At 37.2% G+C, this 27,821-nt stretch overlaps 1 protein-coding gene across 4 annotated transcripts in view; it reads left to right on the forward strand.

Moving 5' to 3' along the window:
- The window catches only part of LOC136878915 (sorting nexin-25), a 195,685-nt gene that overhangs the window by 61,516 nt on the left and 106,348 nt on the right, over window positions 1-27,821 (forward strand). For 3 of the 4 annotated variants that reach the window (XM_068228861.1, XM_068228862.1, XM_067152519.2), the window contains 3 exons: window positions 5,385-5,444; window positions 21,899-22,033; window positions 25,695-25,904. In XM_068228861.1, coding sequence (XP_068084962.1) covers window positions 5,385-5,444; window positions 21,899-22,033; window positions 25,695-25,904 — 405 coding nt within the window. The remainder of the gene's footprint in view (window positions 1-5,384; window positions 5,445-21,898; window positions 22,034-25,694; window positions 25,905-27,821) is intronic. The other variant, XM_067152522.2, reaches the window with a different exon arrangement.

The following is a 27,821-nucleotide window of genomic DNA, read 5'->3' on the forward strand; positions in this document are numbered from 1 at the left end:
ACTTCTCTTCCAAAAACCCTATATTGATTCGGGTTACAAGATATTAAATGATCACCTTGTTAATGATCTCGCCTGCCTATATTAATAGGCCTAGCAACAACCGTGAATATTTCTTACCTAAAGTAAACTTGTTTTTTCATCCCGAGGTGGTGCAGCTCTTTTTTAGACAGGCCCCCAGTGGAAGGGAGTTGCATGTACCATTTTTACTGCAAATCAACCTTCCTGCCATTCGTAAATCTCGGGCAATATGGTACCGGGAATCGAACTCAGGTTCCCGAGAACGGCAGCTAATTGTACTGACCATTAAGCTGGCGGACTTTCTTAACTACAAAACACAGACATATATACATGACTGATGCGTGCTTGCAATGCGTGGGTCGAACACGAAACTATTCACGTATTTGTGGAACGTCATAAGAGCTACAGTAGGCCTACGCTACGAAGGCGGACATTTCTTAAGTACGAAACACAGATGTTCCGCATGACTTGGACGCGTGTTTTCACTGCGTGGGTTGTATGGACGAAACTATTCACAAATTTGTGTGATGTCATCAGAGCTGCATAAGGCTTGTACCCTCTTCAAAGCGGAATTGTTGTTCTTCTCTGACGAATTACGTTGGGGGGTCTTGTATGCAAGATTTATTTTTCATTTTCTTCGTCTTGAAAAGCCAAGGGGGGTCTAATACACAAGTAAATACGGTAGGTTATTCAAGCTCTCTATTTGTTTAGATCATTAGTGGTGAACAAGAAGAACTTCATATCATAACCAGCTAGTTTTACCTTTTAAAATATGCACCGCTGACTTCCTGCGATGTTGAATGGTCCTTCTCAGCCTACAAGAGAATTTTATTGGATCAGTGCCAAAACATCACAATATAAAACATGGAGAAGTACTTGGTGACACGCTACACATCACAATAAAATGTTTCCGTACTATTTGTGTTACTTAAAGGGGGTTTAAAGATGGATTCTGTATTAACTTTATTTAGTAACATTTATTTGTTTTATTTTCAGGGCATTAGAGCAATAGGAAATTTTCTATAACAATACATTGTGTAATACACTCCGCAATTTACTGCACATAATATTATTTGTGAAATGTCTCAAGTATTTTGAATGCCTTTAATTTGATTATCTAATACTGTCAAAATTAGAAAGCAGTAGACTATAAATTTTCTAAAGCAACAATGATGACTTTGCAATAAAATATGGAGGTATTTAAAAACAATTTTACTCTCTCATATCATAACCATAATTAAGGGTTATGAACTTCATATTGTTGGTTCGTATTGAATTGAGATAACACATAAATAATGCACAGTAGAGTTTTCCACCTATTCAATACTAAGTTGTATTTACAATATTTACATTACATGGGACGTCGGACTCGTTGGCTGAATGGTCAGTGTACTGACCTTCGGTTCAGAGGGTCCTGGGTTCGATTCCTGGCCGGGTCGGGGATTTTAACCTCCATTGGTTAATTCCAATGGCCCGGGGGCTGGGTGTTTGTGCTGTCCCTAACATTCCTGCAACTTACACACCACACATAACACTATCCTCCACCACAATAACACGCAGTTACCAACAAATGGCAGATGCCACCCACCCTTATCGGAGGGTCTGCCTTGCAAGGGCTGCACTCGGCTAGAAATAGCCACACAAATTTTTTTTTTATTACATGGGACTAATTTCAATCCTACTCGGGGTCATCATCAGCCATATTAGACCATACACAAAATATTTGGCAAAATTCTAAAACATGTTTTCTAGCAGTAAGAGTCTTATGAAAATATAATTTTACAATATGGAGTGTGGTTGAAATGTTGCAAATGAAAATGAAATACTACGTGTGATGTAGGTGAGTAATAATTAATACAAGTACATTATACATGCTAAGAATTCTGGAACAAAAGTACAAATAAGGTGCTCTGTGTTGTTAAAATGTATAGACTCATGGAATTCAGTAGGTCCTGGTGATACATAATGGTTGTGGACCAAGTGCTATGGCAATAAGAATGAACACAAAGTAAACTGACACATATATAAAAATATACAGGTATGTACAATGTCTGAGTAACAAAATGTGTAGTTGATACTCTCTGGAAGAAGAGTCGACTAAACACTGTATCAGCTTAAGGCGGAGCATTTGGCAATTGGTGTATTAAGTAACAAAGTTGTGTTGATGGGCTGCATGGTTGATTGTTGTGCAGAATGTGAAGTTTTTTGAATTCTTGCTGAGAAGAAAGTAGACACTGCACGTGGTGATATTAATTTGTGGAATTCCAGCTAAGCTACACACACCACAGCGTGAGTTCCAATTTGTTTCCCGCTATGAACTGAGAATTCCACCAATTAATATCACCACGCGCAGTGTCTACTTTCTTCTCAACAAGAATTCAAAAACTTCACGTTCTGCACAACAGTCAATCATGCAGCCCATCAACACAGCTTGGTTACTTAATACACCAACTGCCAAAAGCTCCGCTTGAGCTGATACAGTGTTTAGTCGACTCTTCTTCCAGAGAGTATCAACTATACATTTTGTTACTCAGACATTGTACATACTGTATATTTTTATATATGTGTCAGTTTACTTTGTGTTCATTCTTATTGCCATAGCACTCGGTTCACAACCGTTATGTATCACCAGGACCTACTGAATTCCATGAGTCTATAAATTTTAACAACACAGAGCACCTTATTTGTACTTTTGTTCCAGAATTCTTAGCATGTATAATGTACTTGTATTAATTATTACTCACCTACATCACATGTAATATTTCGTTTTCATTTGCAACATTTCAACCACACTCCATATTGTAAAATTATATTTTCATAAGACTCTTACTACTAGAAAACATGTTTTAGGATTTTGCCAAATATTTTGTGTATGTTCTAATATGGCTGATGATGACCCCGAGTAGGGTTGTAACTAGTCCCATGTAATGTAAATATTGTAAATACAACTTAGTATTGAATAGGTGGAAAACTCTACTGTGCATTAGTTATGTCATGACCATAAGTCATAATAAAAGGATTATACAATATTTTTGTAAATTTAGTGTATTAATACTATTATGGTACATATTTCATGAATATTTCATATGTCATTGGTATGTACTATATTTTTCACTTTTATATTACATAAAAATCTGGGCCCTATTTATCACCTATTGACAATGTCTGGGACATGCTCAAATGCCAGGTGCAACAGTACAGTTGTTTTCTTGATAGACTGTACATCAGAGTGAATAGAGCCTGATTGGCTATATCTCAGGACACATTCAAACATTATTTAATTCATTACCTTGATGTGTACAATTGTGAAAGATACCTACGATAGCCAGACCACACAACATGAAGCACTAGGGTCATAGGATAATGAAATGCTAATCATTTATGCAGTATTGCCCAGCTTCTTGTACAGTAGTTCTGATTAAGGTGTATATCTCCTTCCATATGCATTTGTTTAGTATTCCTTTCATTTATTATTTATTCCTACTATGACCTGATAATATTGCCTTTGTTCTGTCTTTATGTGTCTGATTACTGTATTTTGGCAATTATAAGGGCTCCTTTAAGTTCAAAATATCACTAAGTTTGATGACCCTAACACTCCAGCACTTAAAATCATTGCAGAGCACGAGATCAGAGTATACAGTATACAGTTAAGCACACATCTGATTAATAAAGCATATTAAAAATACTGAAAAATACAGTTATTCACATATTTTACACTCACATTGGAGCACTTAAATCAAACCCTATACATCTAAGTCTTCAAAGAATTAATTGGGCATTTTGCTTTCATCATCTTCCTCCTCTCTCAAAACCTCTTCATTCTTTCTGACCTGGCTGCCCTTTCTTCATCAGAGATCACATATTGTTTTCATTGCAGAGTTTTTAGTTTAAGTCGTATATGTTTGTTCTTCATAATCCTTTTCTCTTCTCTATTTACAATTTGTTGTATTGAAATATTCAACTTTTCTAAATCATCTTGGACTTCTTTGAGCCAATTATTTTTTATTTTACTTTTCCAAAAGTAGTTAGTTGATTTATGACAGAAAAACACCAAAATACAGTTATAATTAGGCAGTATTAAAAAAGTTATTAAGCTTTGTTTATTGTTTTTAAACAACTTGATCTGCTTAAAAGAGCACTATTCACAAATATGAAGAAATAACAAATGAAAAAATAGTCATCTAGTAATTTTTGCACATTCTAAATACTTTCTGCACTGGAAGAGAGAAAAATAGCCTTAAATGAATTCTTCATGGTTATTTAAAGGAGTACATTGTCACCGTCATCATCGTCATTATGTATTCAGTCCTACAACTGGTTTCTCCCTACATTGAGTTTTGTCTAGATAATCTATCTTGGGCTGTTCTTTTAGATTCTTCATAATTTCTGTATAGACCAGTACAACTGAATAACATCTTCATAAATGCTATCAGCTACATTTTGGCTTTGATTTTAATTACTGACACGTGGAAATAAAATTTAACAAACTTATTGACTAAATAAAACTAGTGAAAAATATACTGAATTTTTAAATGGCAGAGTTAGTCAAAAAATTTCACCACATGTTAGTGCTCTGTTTGCTGAAGTGTCTTTCAGAAAATGACCTGTTTTACATAATCAAGCTAGACACATAGCTTGTAATGCCATAAAATATTTTGATGAGGAAAAAAAGGTATGGAGCCCAAGTACGAGGTGTGCAACATGTTATTGATGCAGACTGTATTGCTGTTACATTGTCCTGCATGGCAATTAGAGTGACACCACTACCATGTTCAGTATATGCATCTTGGTTGGGTTGGATGGTATATGTCTGCAGCATTTTTCCTCCTTTGTAGAAGAATAACATCATTGTCGCAAATGCATCTTCTGCTCATCCATATTCAAAACTTGGTTAGAATGCACAATTCCTACTGTTTGTGGATGTATTTTACTGAGAAGTAACAGTTAAATCATCATGCAAGCATTTACGACTTGCATGTTTTAAAACAGTTCATACAGAATGATCAAATCTATGCATATCAGTAGCAATCAGAATTTTCTGTACAACTCAGTAAATGAGCCTGATTGTTCTTCCTGTGTGCTAGTTTGTAATATGTCTGCATAACAGTCTTGTACAGGACCTTGCAAAGCATCTCAGCAAAATCTCAAAATAATATTTTGTCACAGTTCCAGGTACTGATTGCAAACAATTGAAATACTCAATTGTGTACAGCACAAGCCTGAGCCTTGTTATTTCTGATATTGAAGATATCCAGTACTTCTGCCCTTTGAATTGCAGAGTCATACCATTGAAAAGGCCTTATAATTGCAAAAATGCAGTGTATATTTATGTTTATATTTATTTTATATACCTATTTGTTTAGCCTGTCAGGTTAGGAGTGCTGGCTAAAACATCTCTGAAAATCATCATCATGGATATGAAGGTAGGAGTTGCTTCTAGCTTAAATTGCCAACTCTCTTGATTAAATATTTAGTTATGTACAGTACTCTGTTCTAAAAATTATATTTTTTTCCTGCTAAAGCACTAGCAAAATGAAGAATGTTTAAAACTTAATATTTAGGTTTGATTTCTTTTCACTAGTTTTTGTGTGATCATTATTACAAAGCTAATTTTGGTGTAAAAATATTTCTTTCGTGAGTATAATTTTATAAACTGTCACTTCATGGTTTAAAACTGCAGAAACTGTTTTTTCTGCTGGAACTTTTAATCAGCCTATGGTGTCATAAAAATTATCTGGGTTTATTTTATATTATCTTTAATACTGCCCTGTTAATGCCTTCCTCGAACTAGCTTAAATCTTGGCATTAAGAAGCAGTGATGTAGGATAAGCTTATTACGAGGGTTGTTTCATTGGTCATGGCAACTGTGTATATCTTCTGATAAATCTGCAGCAGTGTGCATTTTTAGGCAGCTGGAATGTGCTTCTCATTGCTACACCAAATTGGGTCTGGGTGCAGCAGCTAATGGCAAGAGGCAGTTGAAAGATAAGTACAGTAAAAATAAATCATTTTCTTTTGCACAGTATGAACATAAACCTTACACACCTGCAAATCCTGTTAAGAAACTAGAAACACTGTTAACATTCTGTCCACATAGAAATACCTGGGCGACGTAAAAGCCCCTAGCAAAAAAAAAAAAAAAAAAAAAAAAAAAGAAATACCTGGATTTGTGGATAATTCCTGCAAAGTCGGAACGCCGTGACTTGTGTTAAACAGTTTTCAGTAACAGCAATTCAGGCCTCTCTGTGAGCAGACCTGGGAAATCCATTTAGTAACAGTTCAATGGTTGCTATGCATCTATGTTTGAAGGCCTTAACAGTTTTATATGGCAAAGTACTATTACCAAACTCTTCTCGTAGCCCTGCATGACCCTGATGTGCATTTCTGCCTAGAACAGTAATTTTGTTGTTGTGACCGCTGTTCACATTTACTTACATCCATCTTGGAGCACACCAGTTTTTTTATGCATTGGTAATAATGCACATAGACACCATCTTCAGTGGCACTCAGTAGAATTTGACACAGATTTTCAAACACATATAGTGGACTTACTGTGCCCTCACAAGTTCAGAAGATATAAAACAATTGCTGTGGCTTATGAAATAAGAAATACATGTAAAGATCATAAGAATATGTGAGGTATGGTCAAATTATAAAATTTAGGACGCTGTCAACACAGAAATACCTGGATGGAATTACATGTCTTTTAAAGTGATATTTGTACAAACTTGTTCAATTACAGTTTTATGTAATTTCTATGACAAATTCTCTTATTAATTAAAAGAAAAGGGAACTGTGGGAGAAGCATTCCAATCCATTCAATTTCGATAGAGAAATAAGTAATATTATTGTTTGTATTAATTAGCAACCCATTAGCTGAGAAATACTCTTTATGTGCTTATGTATTTATTATGCTCATGTATTATTGAATGTACTCGCACAGTCATCAACTAAGAAGTTGGACGAATTGTCTCATGGACATACTCTTATCTGGAGCTAATTTGAAATATGCTGGTGAGCTCTTTTCTTTTCCTCTTCTTGTTTGTATGCATCAGTAGTTTATCTTTATAATGTCACCACCTGGGATATAATTGAACCTGCAAATTTTAGAAAGGTAAGTAATTCAGCTGCTCACCTGTGTGTTGTTTGGTACTATAGTATGAAAATGAGTTAATAATTTTGCACTAATGCTCAGGTAAGAGACAGCAGAAGGAAAATACATATAAATCTAGGGAACAAATGGAAACCAGCAGCTTACCACATAAGACTATGTGGGTAGAATACATATAAAAGAACAACATGGGTTCAACATTTTTTTTCCCTGCTCTTGCCTTCATCTCTGGAGGATAGAATAATAATGGCAGAGATCATTATTGGCAATTGGATGCTGTGTGACCGAGTGAATGACTGCGTGGTTTGGTCATGTAGCTGTCAGCTTACAATTAGGAGATAGTGGGTTTGAACCCCACTGTTGGCAGCCCAGAAGTTGGTTTTCCATAGTTTCCCGTGGTTTCTCATTTTCACATGAGGCTGTACCTTAATTAAGGCCATGACCATTTCCTTCCCACTCATAGCCCTTTCCTATCCCAGCATTGCCATCAGACCTATCTGTAATACCAATATAATGGTCCGTTATTGGACATTATAAATTTTCCAGCTAACTCATTCCTGGTGCCAGCGTTTCGCCCCCGTGTGCTGGGTTGGGCTCATCAGTTGGTACCTAGCACACCTACCAAGACTCTGGCTAGTGCATACCATGGTGGCCACTGCGTAGGCTACTTGAAGCCACCGGCAGTGCCAATGCACTATGTGAGACTTCGCCTCATTACCAAAAATTGATGCCTGCTTGGCCATCAGATGTTATAGATGTTGATTGCCAGAGGGAATCTGAATTATTTATCCCGAATGAGTAAATTTATAATACCAATATAATGGTCCATTATTGGACATTATAAATTTTTCAGCTAACTCATTCCTGGTGCCAGCATTTCGCCCCAGTGTGCTAGGTTGGGCTCATCAGTTGGTACCTAGCACACCTACCAAGACGCTGGTTAGTGCATACCGTGGAGGCCACTGCGTAGGCTACTTGAAGCCACTGGCAGTGCCAATGCACTATGAGAGACTTTGCCTCATTACCAAAAATCGATGTCTGCTTGGCCATCAGATGTTATAGATGATGATTCCCATAGGGAATCTGAATTATTTGTCCCGAATGAGTAAATTTATAATGCCAATATAATGGTCCGTTATTGGACATTATAAATTTTCCAGCTAACTCATTCCTGGTGCCAGCGTTTCGCCCCTGTGTGCTAGGTTGGGCTCATCAGTTGGTACCTAGCACACCTACCAAGAAGCTGGCTGGTGCATACCGTGGAGGCCACTGCGTAGGCTGCTTGAAGCCACCAGCAGTGCCAATGCACTATGAGAGACTTTGCCTCATTACCAAAAATTGATGCCTGCTTGGCCATCAGATGTTACAGATGTTGATTCCCATAGGGAATCTGAATTATTTGTCCCGAATGAGTCTTGGTAGGTGTGCTAGGTACCAACTGATGAGCCCAACCTAGCACACGGGGGCACAACGCTGGCACCAGGAATGAGTTAGCTGGAAAATTTATAATATCCAATAATGGACCATTATATTGGTATTATAAATTTACTCATTCGGGACAAATAATTCAGATTCCCTATGGGAATCAACATCTATAACAAGACCTATCTGTGTCGGTGAGACATTAAAAAAAAAAAAAAAAAAAAAAAAAGAAAAAAAAAAAAAGGGATGCTGTGTGAAGTGAATGAAGTGCGGGGGGACAGACCAGTTGATGTCCAACTTCAGAATCTCAAAGGGCGAGAGGGTGGGAAGGTGGGGGTAAGTGTTTGAGGACTTTAAGTATGAAACATTCATAAAACGTGGTTTGTTGTTACTTGGTTTGAATGGGGACAGGACAATTCACACCACAGTACCTGCAAAACCCCCAGCATAGATTTTCCTATCCCTATTAATTTTTTTTTTTTTTTTTTTTGCTAGGGTCTTTACGTCACACCGACACAGATAGGTCTTATGGCGACGATGGGATAGGAAAGGCCTAGGAGTTGGAAGGAAGCGGCCATGGCCTTAATTAAGGTACAGCCCCAGCATTTGCCTGGTGTGAAAATGGGAAACCACGGAAAACCATCTTCAGGGCTGCCGATACTGGGATTTGAACCTACTATCTCCCGGATGCAAGCTCACAGCCGCGCGCCTCTACGCGCACGGCCAACTCGCCCGGATTCCCTATTCATGCTAGGCACCATGAGGCCATGTGTGATGAATGTTTCACAGTTCAAGTCCTTGCACATTTACTCCTAACTTTCCACACTCTCGCCCTTAGAGATTCCGAAGCTGGACATCTGTGGGTGTTTAGGTCTAGTGAAGCACCCAGCCTTAACATTAGACAACTGCTTGTTTTAACTTCTTGTCTGTCCCTCCACTCCCTTCACCTCACACAGTGTCTCCTTGCCAACAATGGCCTTTACTATTATATTATTATTATTATTATTATTATTATTATTATTATTATTATTATTATTATTATTATTATTATTATTACCGAGCTCGATAGCTGCAGTCGCTTAAGTGCGGCCAGTATCCAGTATTCGGGAGATAGTAGGTTCGAACCCCACTGTCGGCAGCCCTGAAGATGGTTTTCCGTGGTTTCCCATTTTCACACCAGGCAAATGCTGGGGCTGTACCTTAATTAAGGCCACGGCTGCTTCCTTCCCACACCTAGTCCTTCCCTGTCCCATCGGTCGCCATAAGACCTATCTGTGTCGGTGCGATGTAAAGCAACTAGCAAAAAAAAAATTATTATTATTATTATTATTATTATTATTATTATTATTATTATTATTATTATTATTATTTCCTCTACTGATGAATGCTCCAGCTCAAAATTTTGCCTATGCATTTCTTTTATGCGTACTCTATCCACATTGCCTTACATGGTAAGTTGCTGCTCTTCATCTGTTTCCTACTTCAGCACTAAGCTAATAAAAGCCATATTCTCTGGAGAACTAGTTACATTTTTCAATAAAATCAATGTTAGGTAGAAAGATGTGAACATTTCATCAGGTATATTTTTAAATGCGTGTATAAGCTTGGTGACTTCATAATTGATTAGATGTAGTCATAGAACAGTCCCATGTATGATGAACCTTAGACAGATGAAAATTAAACTCAAGATACTTGAATTGAAACTGAGAAGACAGTTCACATTTAGGAAAGGTTATTCCAGTGAAGCTCAACTTGTAGGATTCCAACAAGATATAGCCAATATTTTAGATTCAGGAGGTATCAGTATTGACCTATCGAAGGCTTTTGATAGGGTAGATCATGGGAGACTGCTGATGAAAGTAAGGGCAATTGGACTAGACAAAACAGTGTTTGAATGGGTGGCTAAATTTCTAGAAAATAGAACACAGAGAATTGGAGTAGGTGGAGAATTATCTAATCCTGTAATGATTAAGAAGGGAGTCCTGTAAGGTGGTATTATTGGACCTTTATTTTTTCTTATGTATGCAAATGGTATGCTAAAGAACCAGAATCACAGATAAGGCTTTTTGCAAATTATGTTATACTTTTTCATCATCATCATCTTCATTTTCTGTTTCCAGCTTCCCGGATCGGGTTGTGAATCAAGGACATCCATCGCTGCTTGTCTCTCCACCACACTTCTCATTTTTTAAGTACATCTTCTGGTTTTCCTCCCCTCTTCTCTATGCACTGCCACACTGAATCTGTTCACCTCTTTTGGGGTCTTCCTTTTTTTTTTTCTGTTAACTTCTCTGAGAAAGCTTTTTTTGGCATTCTCTCTTCTCCCATTCTCATCATATGCCCATACCACTTTAGCTTTGTTGTTTCTATCCTGTCTTGAAGTTTCAAGATTCCTGTCCTTTTCCTTGTCTCTTCATTTTTAATTCTATCCTTTCTGGTCTTGCCCTCAATACCTGTTAGGAATTTCATCTCTGCTGCCTGTATGTTATACTGTATAGAGTAGTAAATAAGTTACAGAATTGTGAGTGACAGCTACAAACCTGTATCATGTAACCAAATCACTCAATTATAATATAGTAATTATTAATAAAACTGTTTTAAATCATGTCATCATGCCAGCACAAAAAAATGTTATAGAGTCAAATCAACTGTGTAATGTAAATTGTAAATATCATGTAAAATAGAGGAGGATCCATCATTCAATCATCATCTGCATTAGGGCTTTCGCCAAGGTGACAGATTTTCCATCAATAGATAAGTCAAGTCTTTTCTAAAAACATTCGAAAGAACTTGGAAATTTGAAAATTATCACACATTTTCTTGATAAATTATTCCAATCCCAAATTCCTCTTCCTATAAATGACTATTTGCCCTGATTTGTCCTCTTTAATTCCAATGTTATCTTCATCTTTCCTGCCTTTAAAAGCTCCACTCAAGCTTATTCATTTACTAATGTCATTCCATACCATCTATCCGCTAATAGCTCAGAACATACTGCTTATGTTACAAAACTCGATTCCCATAGGGAACCTGAAATGTTTGTCCCGAATGATTATATTTATAATACCAATATAATTGGTCTGTTATTGGACATTATAAATTTTCCGGCTAACTCATTCCTGTTGCCAGCGTTTTGCCTCAGTGTTCACAAATATAAAGATAGAAACTTTCTATCTAATCAATACATTTATTTCCTATAAGGTGCTTAAAATATTTTTACGTAACAGTACTGGTTTCGACCCAATTTGTTGGTCATCTTCAGCTGCTGAAGAACCTTCGTCTTAATAAAAACAACATATAATAATTAAAACTTTACTTATACTAATTATGAATGACTAATGTTAAATTACAATGATGTGTTGTGGTAATAAAATCTGCTTGAAAGAGTAGCTTTGACAGTCTAATATGTTCACCAATTCATTATGACACTGATCTTGATGTTCACACATACACTCTTCATGCAGTCCGTTGTTACAATGTTGACACATTTATTTTAAATTAAAAATGTCTTAATGCTGAGTTGCATAGTACTGTATTTTATAAAATCCGCATCAGTAGGAGGTTTGGTAATAAATAATGATGTATCTTGATAAGATTATGCGTTGTGATAGGCGCGAGTCGTGTGTTTTGAACAATAAATTTAAAATCTTCTTAAGCTTAGCTCAGGAGGGTCAAGTTGTTTAGTTTGATGTACCATTAACTAAGGTGCAAATATTCCCCCTCTTCATAATCACGTTCTGTTGGACTGTGTCAGATAATATGCTGTCTTGGCCTGTCCCGTCAGAAATGACATCAAACCAAACAACTTGACCCTGAGCTAAGCTTAAGAAGATTTTAGATTTATTGTTCAAAACACGCGACTTGCGCCTTTCACATCGCACAAGCTTATCAAGATACATCATTATTTATTACCAAACCTACTACGGATGCAGATTTTATAAAATACAGTACCATGTAATTCAGTATTAAGATGTTTTTAATTTAAAATAAGTGTGGCAACATTGTAACAATGTATTAAATGAATGAGTATGAACATCAAGATCATAACGAATTGGTGAACATATTAGACTTTCAAAGCTACTCTTTCAAGCATATCTTATTATCATAACACATCATTGTAATTTAGCATTAGTCATTCGTAATTAGTATAAATAATGTTTTATTAACTCAGCATTAAGACATTTTAAATTTAAAATAGGTGTGTCGATAAGTGTGTCAATATTGTAACACTAGATTGAATGAATCAGTATATGAGTGAACATCAAGATCAGTGTCATAACGAACTGGTGAACATTTTAGACTTTCAAAGCTACTGTTTCAAACATATTTTATTACCACAACACATCATTGTAATTTAGCATTAGTCATTCATAATTAGTATACGTAATGTTTTAATATTATATGTTGTTTTTATTAAGACGAAAGTTCTTCAGCAGCTGAAGATGACCCACAAATAGGGTCGAAACTGGTACTGTTATGTAAAAATATTTTAAGTACCATATAAGAAATAAATGTATTGATTAGGTGGAAAGTTCCTATCTTTATATTTGCAATCATTATAATCATTAATACGGGTAATGAAGTTAATATATTATAATTGCCCCAGTGTGCCAATTTGGCTCAGCAGTTAATAACTAGCATATATATTAAGACGCATGGTCAGTCCATACCGTGGAAGCCATTGCGTAGGCTACTTAGAGCCACCGGCAGTACCAATGCACTATGAGAGACTTTGTCTCTTTTTTCAAAAACTGACGCTTGCAAGGCCATCAGATGTTACAAAAATCGATTCCCATGGGGAATCTGAAACATTTGTCCCAAGTGAGTAAATTTATAATACCAATATAATTGGTCCGTGATTGGATTGGCATTGGCACTGCCGATGCCTCTAATTAGCATACACAGCAGCCTCCAAGGTATGCACTAGCCATGCGTCTTGGTAGGTGTTCTAGTTAGCAACTGATGAGCCCAAGTTGGCACACTGGAATAAAATGCTGGGAACAGGAATGAGTTAGGTGGAAAATTTGTAATATCCAATAATGGACCAATTATATTGGTATTACAAACTGCTTCGTCGAGCAGCTGTCTTCTTACTCCCAAGTCTTCCCTGCCCAAAGGTTTCAGTAGATTTGTGACATTACTCTTTTGTCGGAAATCACTCGGAACAAATTGTACTGCTTCCTTTGGACCTTTCCCGGTTCTTGCATCAGGTAATCCTTGTGTGGGTCCCATTCACAGGAAGCATACTCTAATTGAGGTCTTACCAGAGACTTATACACTCTGTCCTTTACTTCCTTACTCATCATCATCATCATCATCATCATCATCATCATCATCATCATTTTCATTTACCCTTCTCCAGCTCCTGCCAGGTCGGGATGTTGATGGCACTTTTCTACCATTGTTCTCCTTCCACCACTCCTCTTCAGTAATTGTATTCCAGGCCAGTCTTCTTTTTCTTAAATTGTTCTTGACAGAGTCCATCCATGTTGCTCTGGGCCTCCCTCTTGCTGTCTTTCCTTTTATTTTAGCCTCCAACAGTCTTTTGGTATTCCTAACTACAACCACTAAATACCCTCATAACCATCTGGAAACTTTATTTACAAACAATGTGTTTATCCCTGTGAATTTTTTTTATTAACGTTTAAGACTGATCCCCGTGAGCAACTTTCATCCCAACAGCACAGTAATTAAAATGAGAGCACTTTCCTTCTTGGTAAAAATTAATAATGTTACATTTTTATGGTTTTTGGAGAATTGGTGAAACTTACAATCTGACTTTCATCCCATTTATCATCATTCCATTATCTGCTGTCTGTCTCATAACATTGTCGAGGTTTTTTTCTTGTCACGTTTTGATTGTTAAGGCAAATACAAATGCCCAGTTCCCCAGATGCATTTTAAGTCCCCAGCCTCATCAGGAATCAAACCTGGGACCCTCTGAACAAAATCCCAGTAAGCCGACCATTCAACCTAGAAGCCAGACTTGCTGTCGATAAATCAAAGAACGTAAAACATTCAATTGTGTTTTCACAGTATTCGGACATCTGGGTGAGTTGAAGTACTGTTTCTTTTGCATATTTAATCTAATATGATTAAAAACTTGATAACTTTTGAGGAATCAATCAATCATTCACTGCTGATCTGCATTTAGGCCAGTCGCCCAGGTGGCAGATTCCCTATCTGTTGTTTTCCTAGCCTTTTCTTAAATGATTGCAAAGAAATTGGAAATTTATTGAACATTTCCCTTGGTAGGATATTCCAATCCCTGACTCCCCTTCCTATAAACAAATATTTGCCCCCAATTTGTCCTCTTGAATTCCAGCTTTATCTTCTTATTGTGATCTTTCCTACTTTTAAAGACACCACTCTAACTTATTCATCTACTGATGTCATTCCACTGACAGCTTGGAACATACCACTTAGTCGAGCAGCCCATCTCGTTTCACCCAAGTGTTCCCAGCCCAAACCTTCCAACATTTTTGTAACGCTACTCTTTTGTCGGAAATCACCCAGAACAAGTCGAGCTGCTTTCCTTTAGATTTTTTCCCCTTCTTGAAGCAAGTAATCCTGGTGAGGGTGCCATACACTGGAACCATACTCTAGTTGGGGACTTACCAGAGACATATATGCCCTCTCCTTTACATCCTTACTACAACCCCTAAATACCCTCATAACCATGTGTAGAGATCTGTACCCTTTATTTATAATCATATTCATGTGTTTACCCCAGGTAAGATCTTTTGTTATATTAACACCTAGGTACTTACAATGATCCCCAAAAGAAACTTTCACCCCATCAATGCAGTAATTAAAACTGAGAGGACTTTTCCTATTTGTGAAACTCACAACCTGACTTTTAACCCCATTTATCATCATACCATTGCCTACTGTCCATCTCACAACATTGAGGTCATTTTGCAGTTGCTCACAAACTTGTAACTTATTTATTACTCTGTACAGAATAACATCATCTGCAAAAGCCATATCTCTGATTTCGCTTCTTTACACATATCATTGATATATATATATATAAGAAAACATAAAAGTTACTGTCTTGAGAAATTCCCCTCTTAATTATTACACGGACAGATAAAGCTTTGCCTACTCTAATTCTCCGAGTTCTATTTTCTAGAAATACAGTTACCCATTCAGTCATTTTTTTTTCTAATCCAGTTGCACTCATTTTTGCTAGTAGTCTCCCATGATCTACCCTATCAAATGCCGTAGATAGATCATTCGCGATACAGTCCATTTGACCTCCTGAATCCAGGATATCTGCGATATCTTGCTGGAATCCCACAAGTTGAGCTTCAGTAAATTAACCTTTCCTAAACCCAAACTGCCTTCTATCAAACCATTTCATAATTTTGCAAACATGTCTAATGTAATCAGAAAGAATGCTTTCCCAAAGTATGCATGTAATACATGTCAAACTGACTGGCCTGTAATTTTCAGCTTTATCTCCACCACCCTTTCCTTTCTACACAGGGGCTACTATAGCAACTCTCCATACATTTGGTATAGCTCCTTCATGCAAAAAATAATCAAATAAGTACTTCAGATATGGTACTATATCCCAACCCATTGTCTTCAGTATATCCCCCGAAACCTTATGAATTCCAGCTGCTTTTCTTGTTTTCAACAATTTTATCTTACTGTAAATGTCATTGTTATCATAGGTAAATATTAATACTTGTTTAGTATTAGTCACCTCTATCTGGACATTATCCTTGTAACTATCAATCTTTACATACTGCTGACTGAGTACTTCTATCTTTTGAAGATCCTCGCAAACCCACTTCAATTGTTCATTAATTATTCCTGGAATGTCCTTCTTGGAACCTGTTTCTGCCTTAAATTAGTTATACATACTCTTCCATTTTTCACTAAAATTTGTATGACCGTTAATTATGCTTGCCATCATGTTATTCTTAGCTGACTTCTTTGCCAGATTCAATTTCCTATAAGTTCCTTCAATCTCTCCTTACTTCCACAGCCATTTCTAACTCTATTTCTTTCCATCCTGCACCTCCTTCTTAGTCTCTCTACTTCTCTGTTATAATATAGTGGATCTTTACCATTCCTTAACACCTTTAAAGGTACAAACCTATTTTCACATTCCTCAACAATTGCTTTAAACCCATCCCAGAGTTTGTTTACATTTTTATTTACCGTTTTCCACCAATCATAGTTACTTTTTAAAAACTCCCTCTTGCCTGTTTTATCAGCCGTATGGTACTGCCTAATAGTCCTAATTTTATTACCTTCCTTTCTTTAACATTTATTTTTATTTTGTTTGGTCGATGGAAAGACCAGTTGGTAGCAGGAGGAATAATATGAACTAGTAACCTCCCAGTATTCCAGAAGCTCTTTGTTGTCATCTTTTCCTGCTTTTATTATAAAGAGCTCTAGCAAATTAAAGTATTTGGCACTAGTATTTCAGTTATCCTTGGATTAACATTTTTTTTTTTCATACTTATTTCGGTGTTATGTGGTGATCATTTTGGAAATAATTGTATGGAAGTTGCTTCCAACAGAATGGTGTTAAAAGTCATCTTAATTCATGCTAACATTTTCATCACTTGGGCCATCATTTACTATTTTTTAGTAAATTTCAAAATGTATTTGACTGTTGTATTTAGGGCCATCTTCATATACGAAGTTCAATTGATATTGGATAATGTGTTGTCACATAACTTTTTTTTTACATTGTAACATACACTGTCCCACTTCTGCATTATTAAAACAATGTGCGTGTTCTGACAGCTCTCAGCGTGGTAGTAGGAGGTGGCAGTTACTATGGCAACCAGTACACGCCTCCCGTTGCAGCCAATCCCAGCTCGACATGCACTCTCCCTTTTCCTACTCCTGCTGTCTTAAAGCTTCGAGAGGCGGTCGGTACGAGTTCCACGTTGCCGATATAGTATACCGTAGCACATGTGACTGGGCTAACAATGTCTACTTCGAGTGATATCATTATCTGTATAGTGTGTTTTTGAAATCAGTTAAATATTATAGTGCTATTGTTTTCGTGTTAATAAGTGTATCGTTATTGAGGCTGGTGTTCTAGTGTAGTGTAAATTTTAGTATTGTGTAGTATAGTGTCATTTTAACACCATTTCATTTACTGAACTCAAAATGTTGCAACGCATTCAGAGTGCCACTAAACGACGAGGGCGACCTAAAATTTATTCACCTAGAAAAAAGGCAAGGGTAATGGGGAGGCATGGCTGTGCTATTTGTGGTCAACCTCGTGATATGGTATGTGCCTTACGGGAATATTTTCAGGCTGAACAGGAAAATGGAGGCCCACAGATAGACGTTAACAAAGTTGTAGAAAGAACAGCAGCAGCTTTAAAAATTTCTCAAGCTACAGTAATTAGAATAGGGAAAGAAAAACAAAAGAAAGAAAAGGAGCCTTGGGAAGAAGGTGAAGGGGAAAGAGAGGGAGTGGATGTATCTGGACCATCACATGATGGGTTATCAACACCGGGCAAAACCCGGCAGTATGACAAAAGTGTGACCAGTATGGATGGTTTCCAGGAAGGAGCAATTCGACGGCATAAATATGCCTATTACAAGAGAAAGGAACACTCAACACTACGGAAACTACATACAAGTCTTAGAGAAGATAAATTGTTTTTTGGTAGTGCGTCTTCCCTTCGAATCTCCCTTCATCATAAGTTAGGATTTCATTTTGAAAAATACTCAAACCGAACTGTGTTGATGGAGAGACGTGATATCGTGGCTTAGCGCTGTCGCTACTTGAGGGCTGTTAGGAATGCAAATTATGAAAGCATTGTGTGGCTTGATGAAACATTTGTAAATGCTGGCCACACTTTAACCAAGGGGTGGTCAGACAGAACTCCGGAAGGCACAATGAAAGCCCCGTTAGGAAAGGGAGGTAGGATCATTATCCTGCATGCTGACACTGCATGAGGCTTCGTTCCAAATTGTTTCCTCATGTATCGGTCGCAAAAAACAGAGGACTACCATGAAGAAATGAATGCTGCTTCCTTCACGGCATGGTTTGAAAATTCCCTTCTTAAAAACATTCCTCCCAAGTCCATCGTTGTTATGGATAATGCTCCATACCATTCTGTACTAGCGGACAGAGCCCCAACAATGCAGACGAGAAAAGCTGACATGCTTGCTTGGGTAGAAAGAAATGTCTTGCCTCGGAACACAGATATTACCATTGAACCTTGTACTACAAAGTTAGAGCTAATGGAGCTTTTGACAACTTACAAATCGAAACCCGTTTATGTCATCGATGAGATAGCAAAAATGAATGGCCACCAGGTGATCAGGCTGCCTCCTTACCATGCCCATTTGAACCCCAATGAAAATATTTGGTCACAAGTGAAGGGTTACGTAGCTGAGAACAACAAGAGGTTCACCATCACTGAAATAGAGAGACTGACCAGAGAGGGTATTCAGAATGTCACTGCAGAAAAATGGGCCTCTGTGGTGAAACACACATGGGAACTGACGCAGAAGCAGTGGAAAAAGGAAAGAGTTTTGGAACACCGTGTGGAAGAAATGATCATCTCCCTCAGTTCCAGCTCCAGCTCCGCAGATGAAGAAAGCGATTCCTCCCTGGGAATTGCTCCACTCACACCTTGAAGGTGAGTAATTTTCTACTGTGATGAACTTCTCCAAAGTGCATTTTAAAACTGAGTAACCATTATGGGAGTCTGCTTTCTGTTAATCAGCATCATATGCATAAAATGTAATTTTGGATTTTTCTTGAAAATTGGTAATGCAAATTTTCCAGTTTTAGCATGAAGTCGACAAAATTGCTTTGAAAAGCTAATGTTCGAATTGATGTATAAGAGGTGTTTCCAGCACCCTTCGAAATTTTGATAATGTTTATTATTTTTTGTCTCTGAAAATAATAATTATAAATTCTTCTTCTTCTTCTGTGCTTCCTTCTCATTAAGGTGGATGTCTGTTAGGTCAGCAGCCCAGAGGCTGGTTGGATCCTCAAAATAGCACCACCAAAGGTTATGCGGTTATAAGGAAACCCCAAAAACCAATGGCAGCACCAAAATGAGGCATGCTAGGCAAGATGAGGAGTGAGGTAGTTTGCCATTGCTTTCCTCACTGGGTCAGAAAGTACTATTGCAGCACGACTGACCCTATGAGCAGCACCTTTCATAACACTCAGATGCACTAGTCGTGCTCTGAATGTCATTACTCAGCACTACCCATACCCCAGCAACTTCCATATTGTCACAGTCATGGATGAGACTGGGACTTCGGTGGAAGCTACACTTTACTCTGGCCTGTGTCAAGAGATGGATGAAAAAGTACTGTATCCATCAAGAAATGACAGCAGGTAGATTAAAGTGGATGGACTTCGATTTTTCGAATTTTAGACAAGGCATGTGAGATTTTAGAAATTAGGAATCATGATCTGTGGTTAGAATATATACTTTTTTTTTTTTTGTTTTGCTTCGGATTTCAATAAAAAGAGGTCCCATGACTAATGATTGCAAGTTTAAAGGCACTCGAAACGACAAGACGGACTTTTACCTTGCACAACTCTAATTTCAATTATAGCTGGCATCTTAAATTGTGCCGTTGCCTATGACAGGGTCCGAACGATTTCTCCTCTTTGTACAAAAGTTTCCTAGATACTTTTCTCACCCTCACCCGGATTTGAACCCAGAATGTTGAGCAGGCCTGTCAAAATGCCATTCTGATACTGAAATCTACCTAAAATTAAAATCAATCTTCCGGAGATAGACTGATTAAAGCCTATGAGGAAGGGGAATGAGGAGTTTGTCTTACGATATTTGAGCTGATAAAATTACTGCTACCGAGCTCGATAGCTGCAGTCACTTAAGTGCGGCCAGTATCCAGTATTCGGGAGATAGTAGGTTCGAACCCCACTGTCGGCAGCCCTGAAAATGGTTTTCCGTGGTTTCCCATTTTCACACCAGGCAAATGCTGGGGCTGTACCTTAATTAAGGCCACGGTCGCTTCCTTCCCACTGCTAGCCCTTTCCTGTCCCATCGTTGCCGTAAGACCTATCTGTGTCGGTGCGACGTAAAACAAGTAGCAAAAAAAAAAAATTACTGCTGAACCACCTTGGAATAATAGCAACAATATTTAATGTTTTTCTAACTCTTTCATGATCGCTGTTAATGGATATTATTTTCCGCAGAGCCTAGCGCAGAACGAGAGATGTTAACTGTGATGTAGTAACTCCTGCCGGATCATGTGGCAACACAGCGCTCCCACGCCTTTGTTTGGCGCCACGTGCTGCGAACTGTCAGAACATGCACATTGTTTTAATAACACTATAATTAACAATACAGCTGGGTCTTTCCAATTTACCCTAAAGACAAATGTCCTTTTAGCTGTACCTTGTATAATGTTTCTTATAGTACCTTATATTCTTATTGTTGATTCCTTACTATTTTCTGATTAATATACCATTCTATATTTTTATATTATATTTTTTTATATTATTTTATATTTTTATTATTAGTGTAAAATGGCCCTCCATAGGCTGTATCTAATAATTAAATAAATAAATAAATAAATAAATTCATCAGTTATACTTATGATTCTTGAACTGCTTGAAATTAGATCATGTGTAGAAATATAGGAATATAAATAGGAACACATATTATGATTAACAGTATGACAGGTCATTGTAGGAAGAGCGAGCAACAGAAAGTGGAGACGAGTTCAAACATTAAAACCAAGCAAGATGGGTACACGGTTTGGTTCACGTAGCTGTCAGCTTGTATTCAGGAGATAGTGGGTTCGAACCCCACTCGACTGCCCTCAAGATGGCTTTTCATGGTTTCCCATTTTTACACCAGGTTGTACCTTAATTAAGGCCATAGTCACTTCCTTCCCACTCTTTGCCCTTTCCTATCTCATAACCATAAGACCTGTCTGTATCAGTGTGATGTGAAACAAACAAAAGGAAAGGACGGGGACAATCTCCTCTTCTTCATACTGTGCTGTCTTCTCATAGATAGGCTTTCTCCTCCCCAATCCTAGGTCTCATTTGTGCTTTCCAGCTTCCAGCTTCAACACTCGGTGAGGAGCCATTTCAACAGATCTTTATTCTTGATGTGGGATGTATAAGATAAATAAAAAGCTGGATAAATACAAGAAAGGGAAAGGGGCAGATATGAAGATGAATACATGTGGTGAAAGACTAGAAATACAAGACAAACACAGAAGGGGAAATAGAGCCCCAGAATAAGTTGTGATTGTAGAATTGATAACATTTTTGATATCCTATCATAAGTATAAATTTAATACCATGCTATTTCTGATTTATTTCACATTTGTACCTTACGCTCATATGTTCAGGGTCAGCATGTGAAGCGCTACATTAACCAATTGACATATGCGAGAAAGCAATGTGAAAAAAGATTGTCGTTGCTTGGATGGAGTGGCTATCCAGTTGAGGAGGCGATGGAAGCCACATGCATAGCTGGCAGAAAGGTGGGTAAGGTTCTGAAATCTATGATTTAAACCTAACACAAATGATTTTTCTGTGGTGCTGTTTGAGAGTAAAATAATTTTTGTTCATCAAGATTGTAGTTCATTGTTTATATTCATTTTTCATTCATTTCACACTGTTTACAAAATTAGATGAACTTGTGTTATTAAAATATCTAAGTATCTGTAAATATGCATACACAAAAACATGCCATAGAGTTTCACAGGACAGGTTTATTATGTGGTATTATTGGCATGATTAGCTCTGTTGTGTTCTTTTCCCTCTCTAGGAGCTCTCTTCGTGGTGGTGTGAAGGTTGTGACTATGGGGCTTTTAGCAAGGTCTTGACATCTTTCATCTTTCCAACCTGACGTCGCTCTATTAACTCTTTGTTCACAAGATGCCTTTCATTTTCACACCTTTGTGATTCTTCCCTTACCTGTGTTCATATGTTCACTTTTCAAAAGGTCAGACTTCTTCCTTTTTCTTTCGTGAATAGTGTTAAATTATCTCATTATGCTTTGTCATATTTATCTATTAGCATATGTGCCTGTTCTTCGCACGGGAATTGGTAATCGATTTCATGATTCCTTAATAAATTTATGCGAAGTTACAGGTCTGGATTCAAAAGTCTAATATGGCATGTTAAACTGATATTCTTCTGCTACGAAAGCACGTGGCAATAACGTGAAGTACGATAAAGCTGAACAAAGTGGAGACAGAATGGGGTAAATCACAGAGTTCATTGAACGATACAGTTCCTGGTTAGAAGTTGTGCATTATTCTCCCTATTTCTTGGTTACATATTGTAGTTCATCTGAAACCGGGAGTGGCTGAAGACTTATGAAACCAGTCGTTAAAGATAACCTCTCGTATTATTTGTTCTATCGAAAAGAATAAAATGGCTCTTTAGTTAAATCATTTAACCCAACTTGAAATGACATGATATCCTGTAAAGTAGTCCATCAATGATAACTAACTTGTAATCCTCCTATCGAAAAGGTACACCTCAGTATCCACTCTTAGGTCGTCAGCACTGGGACTGGTATACTCTACAGCCAAGTATTGCTCTTCTGTTTGGCTGAATAGCCCTTATGTTAAGAATATTGATGTTGTTCTGCATTAGACGATGCGCATTGTCAGCGGCGCAGTCAGATCTACTCCTCTTTTCTGGTTGCCAGTCTTGAGTCACATAACACCTCCAAGAATTCGCAGACAAAACAATCTAATTCGCGAGTTCAGGTAGATAACAATGAACCCAAGTCTTCCCATTCATGAAGACATGGTTGTTAGGTATGGATGTCTGAAGTCAAGATCCCCGCCTATTCAGACTGCAAGAGAACTCATCAATAGGAACTTTAACGGTTCTGATGAATGGCAATTGGAGTGGACGAACACAGCTCCAGATGAATGGCAGACCCGCCAACACCCACCACCTGGTTTTAATCTCCCCAGAAGAACTTGGGTTCTTCTCAACAGAGTCCGTACCAGTCATGGACGATGTGGGTCATTGTTGCATATGTGGGGTATGCGCTCCTCCCCCGAGTGCGACTGTGGTGAGAAGAAACAGACCATCCGTCATCTTGTCACCGAATGTCCTAGGAGGTCATACTCCGGTCAGCTGAACGAGTTTGTGTGTGCTTCTGACGGGGTTGTACAATGGTTGGACAGCTTAGATTTGAGTTTTTGAACTGTTTTAGAGATTGGTTGATTGTTTAAGGTGTTATATTGTTTGTTATATTTTTGGATATTTGTATGTAGAGTTATGTACTAGCCATAAGCTAAGTAAATAAATAATAACATGAGAAAAAACATTTTATAAATTGATTTCCGTTAAGGCTGGTAGTTTTCCATTAAGGTTAGTCATGTATATTTTGTGGGAGGGTAAAATCACTGTTTCGACTTCCTATAATCCCCCAAACCAAGCTGGGATTTAGAAATTATATTGACCCTAATACCTACCCAAGAACAGATATAAAGTTTGGTAGAAATATATAGAGTAGTTCGCCATTTATAAGAACTCAACATACGGATGTACAGACAAATCGACAGAAAAGCTTAAAAAAAGTCTGCTCGAAGTTAGAATGAAGAAAGGTCCATTAATGATGTCTCCCTTATTAATCCTCGTATCAAAATGATGCTCATGAGAAAAAAGTTTTAGAAATTGAGTTTCATTAGGCAAGTAGATTTCCATTAAGTTTGGTTGTGTATATTTCGTGGGAGTACAAAATCAAGGTTTTGGTTTCGTATAAACCACCAGTCAGTTAAGGGGTTTAGAAAAAATATTGGCCCTAAAACCTACTGAAGGACAGGTGGATTATAAATATGAAGTTTGGGAGAAATATATCCAGTAGTTCTCAAGTTATAAGAACTCAGACAAACAAACAAACAAACAAGCTAATGTAAAGCTAAAAAATATGCAGATGGTAATTATTACACCTGAAACGGATAACTGTAAGACAAATTCGCCAAAATAGTCAATGTACAGAAACACAGTCTTTACAATTTTATTTATATAGATAAGAAATCTGCTCCATGTACAACACCTTCTGGGCTAAGTCCACTGGACTTAGCCCGTAGAACTGCCCCTTAATGATATCTCTCTTATCAATCTTCCTATCGAAAAATTGCACACAAAGAAAAAGTTTTAGAAATGGATTTCCATCAAGGTTGGTTGATTCCCATCCAGGTTGGTCTGGTATATTTTTTGGGAGAGTAAAATTACTGTTTCAGTTTCTTAAAAAAAGAACCAATCCACTCCGGGGACTTGAAATGCTATGGACCTTAAAAGCTACCTTCGCACAGGGGGATGGTAAATATTAAATTTGGTTAAAATATTCCTGGTAGTTTTGCAGTTACAAGAAATATGCTTTACACAGACCAGCTTTTAGGCTAAGTCCGCTCGAAGTTAGACTGAAAAACAGTCCGTTAATGATATCTCCCTTATTAATCCTCGTATCGAAATGATGCATATTAGAAAAAAAGTTTTAAAAATTGATTTCCATTAATACAGGTAGATTTCCATTAAGTTTGGTTGTGTATATTTTGTGGGGGTGCAAAATCAAGGTTTCATTTTCGTATAAACCCCCAGTCAGTTCAGGGATTTAGAAACAATATTGGTCCTAAAACCTACCCAAGGACAGGTGGATTCTAAATATGAAGATTGGTAGAAATATATCCAGTAGTTTTCGAGTTATAAGAACTCAGACAAACAAACAGACACCAAACTTAAAAATTATGCAGGTGGTCATTATTACACCTGAAATGGATAACTGAATGAAAATTTCGCTAAAATAGTCAATGTACAGACACACGGTCATTAGGATTTTATTTATATAGAAGATATTTATGAGAAGATTCATTGTCCAGAACCAGGGTGGTCACACATCTAATTATCTTAATCTGTGACAGTGGAATATTACATCATTTTCATATTACTGCATTATATACATTTGTGCATGTTGTAGGAATCTCACATAATGTAAACGTAGAAAATTTATGATACTAGGAAAATATACATATCAAGTGTTACATTTGAAAAATTGGCAAATGCATGACAATCCATTTCTTACCTATCACTACAAACTTTTGTTAAAAATCAAAAAGTAATCTTAAAAGTGTATTTCTTTCTTGTTGACCAATTAAACAAAATATCTCATTACAGATCCTGCAGCTGGAGGAAGTATTGGAGAACCAGACCTGTCGCCAGTTCTTGACGGAGTTCTTGGAACGTTCTAATAGTAAGGCACTCTTGACTTACTGGGAAGCTGTTGATCAGCTGCGCCAAAGTAATCGCTCTGACTGGCATGAGCTTGGTACAGACATATTTTATACATACATTAACACACCTGCACCAGTTATAGAAGTGGATAAGGTAATTCATATATTTGATTTGTTGTTTCTGATTTATTTCTGTGCCATTGAATAATTTACTTCTCTTCAGCTGTTTTTTATGATTAGTAAATTGTATGCTGTCCTAAAGATCACCTGTTGTATAGCAAATTATTGATGAAAATCTTCTGGAACACTTTACGCAAAGCATGTATAACATAACCAATCTGTACAAAACATATTACAGTAAAGCATAAACTTAGAGACCATAAATAATTCTATCATAAACATTTTTATCCTAATTATAATCTGTGTTTTGTAAGTACTCAGACTGAAGAGTGAGTTCTCAAAAGCTCCGCCATCAGTCGTCATAGAGGCCTAGGAGACATTGAAGAGGCGTTTAAGAAAACTGAGGAGTGATATATTTCCCCATTGCTTTCTTCACTATCATTCTGTAAGGAACACAAAATTGCGGGAGTTCAATACATTGTACAATCTTGGGAGATTGCTCATTCTTCAGATCATTATTCCAGGACCTCGGTAAAAGTAAAATTATTCCTCGAAGTATCACATTTCATTAAATAAATTACACAGCAACTATTGAACAGATATCTATCATTGATGCTTTAAATAAAAAACTGGAGTTTCAGCATCAATGCAAAGGGAGTTAGTTGAAAAGGAGGGTTGAATTAAGCAGAAGACGGTTAGATTGAGTACATCATTCTACTACACCATATTATAGTAGTTCACCCAATATCAGAAGGTCTCATAGTTGACCAAAATTTAATGAAATATTCATAATAGGCCTAGGAAGTATTAAACACAAACACGAATGATGCGGAAAATTAAACAAAGATGCTGGGAAGTAGATCTCGAAGATACTCCACAAGAGTAGTAGTTACCTTGCTGGATCCAACACAAATTGATATAAGTAAATAAAAACTTTCATAATAATCAAACCAATCAAAATAATCAAATCTGTACATGCAAGTCAACACACATGCATCACGGATGAGAGCAACAAAACAGATCCAGAAAAAGTAGAGGACTTCTGAGAAGATTTTGAGGAAACAATATCCACAGTACCAACTAACTGATCATACTCTTGGGGGATTTTAATGCACAACTGGGAAAAGAAAGGAGATTCAGAAACATAATTGGATTCAATCTACAAAAGGACGAATCAAAATGGAGAGCAATTACCGGTATGTAAAACCTTCAATCTGGTCATGAAATCAACAGCCTTCAGACACCTCCCGAGAAAATGGAAAACATGGTTATCTCCTAACCCCAGCCTAGGAGAATTCCAGATTGATCATGTAGCAATCTCTAAACATGCAGAAAAGAAGATCCAAAATGAAACAGTCCTGAGAGGTGCTGCAAACTTAGATTCGGATCATTTTCTCTCCAAGATCAAAGTCAGGATCATCCCAAGATCCTAAAAATGCAGGAACACACTTCAAATGACCAAGTTCAACACTGAAAAGTTGAGAACACACACATTTCACAAAATAATGAACAAAAAGGCAGTATAAGGGATGGGAACAATTAAAAGAGGCTGTGATTGTTACTATAAAAGCCACTGTTCCTCTATAGAAAAGGAGGAAACATGCGTGGTTGTCATCTTAATGTGATGATGAAATTGAACGCTGGAAGACATGGGTGAATTGGCCGTAAAACATCCGAAAACCAGAAGTAGTTCCAGGAAACAAGGAAGAGAACTGCCAAGATCATCAGGAATCTCAGGAGAAAGTATGAGCAAGAACGCTTGATCCAGATTGAACAGGACTTTCAGGAAAATAACACCCGGGACTTTTATAAAAGATTCAGGTGTACCTTGAGTAGATATTATCCACCAAATTTAAACTTCAGAAACCAAGAAGGGAAAGTAGCCCGCGATGATGTGGAGAACAGTCAGATCCTAGCAGACTATGTTGTAAAACTCCTTAATTGTGAACCA

Source organism: Anabrus simplex, chromosome 8, assembly GCF_040414725.1.
Source record: "Anabrus simplex isolate iqAnaSimp1 chromosome 8, ASM4041472v1, whole genome shotgun sequence".
NCBI classification, from domain to species: Eukaryota; Metazoa; Arthropoda; class Insecta; order Orthoptera; family Tettigoniidae; genus Anabrus; species Anabrus simplex.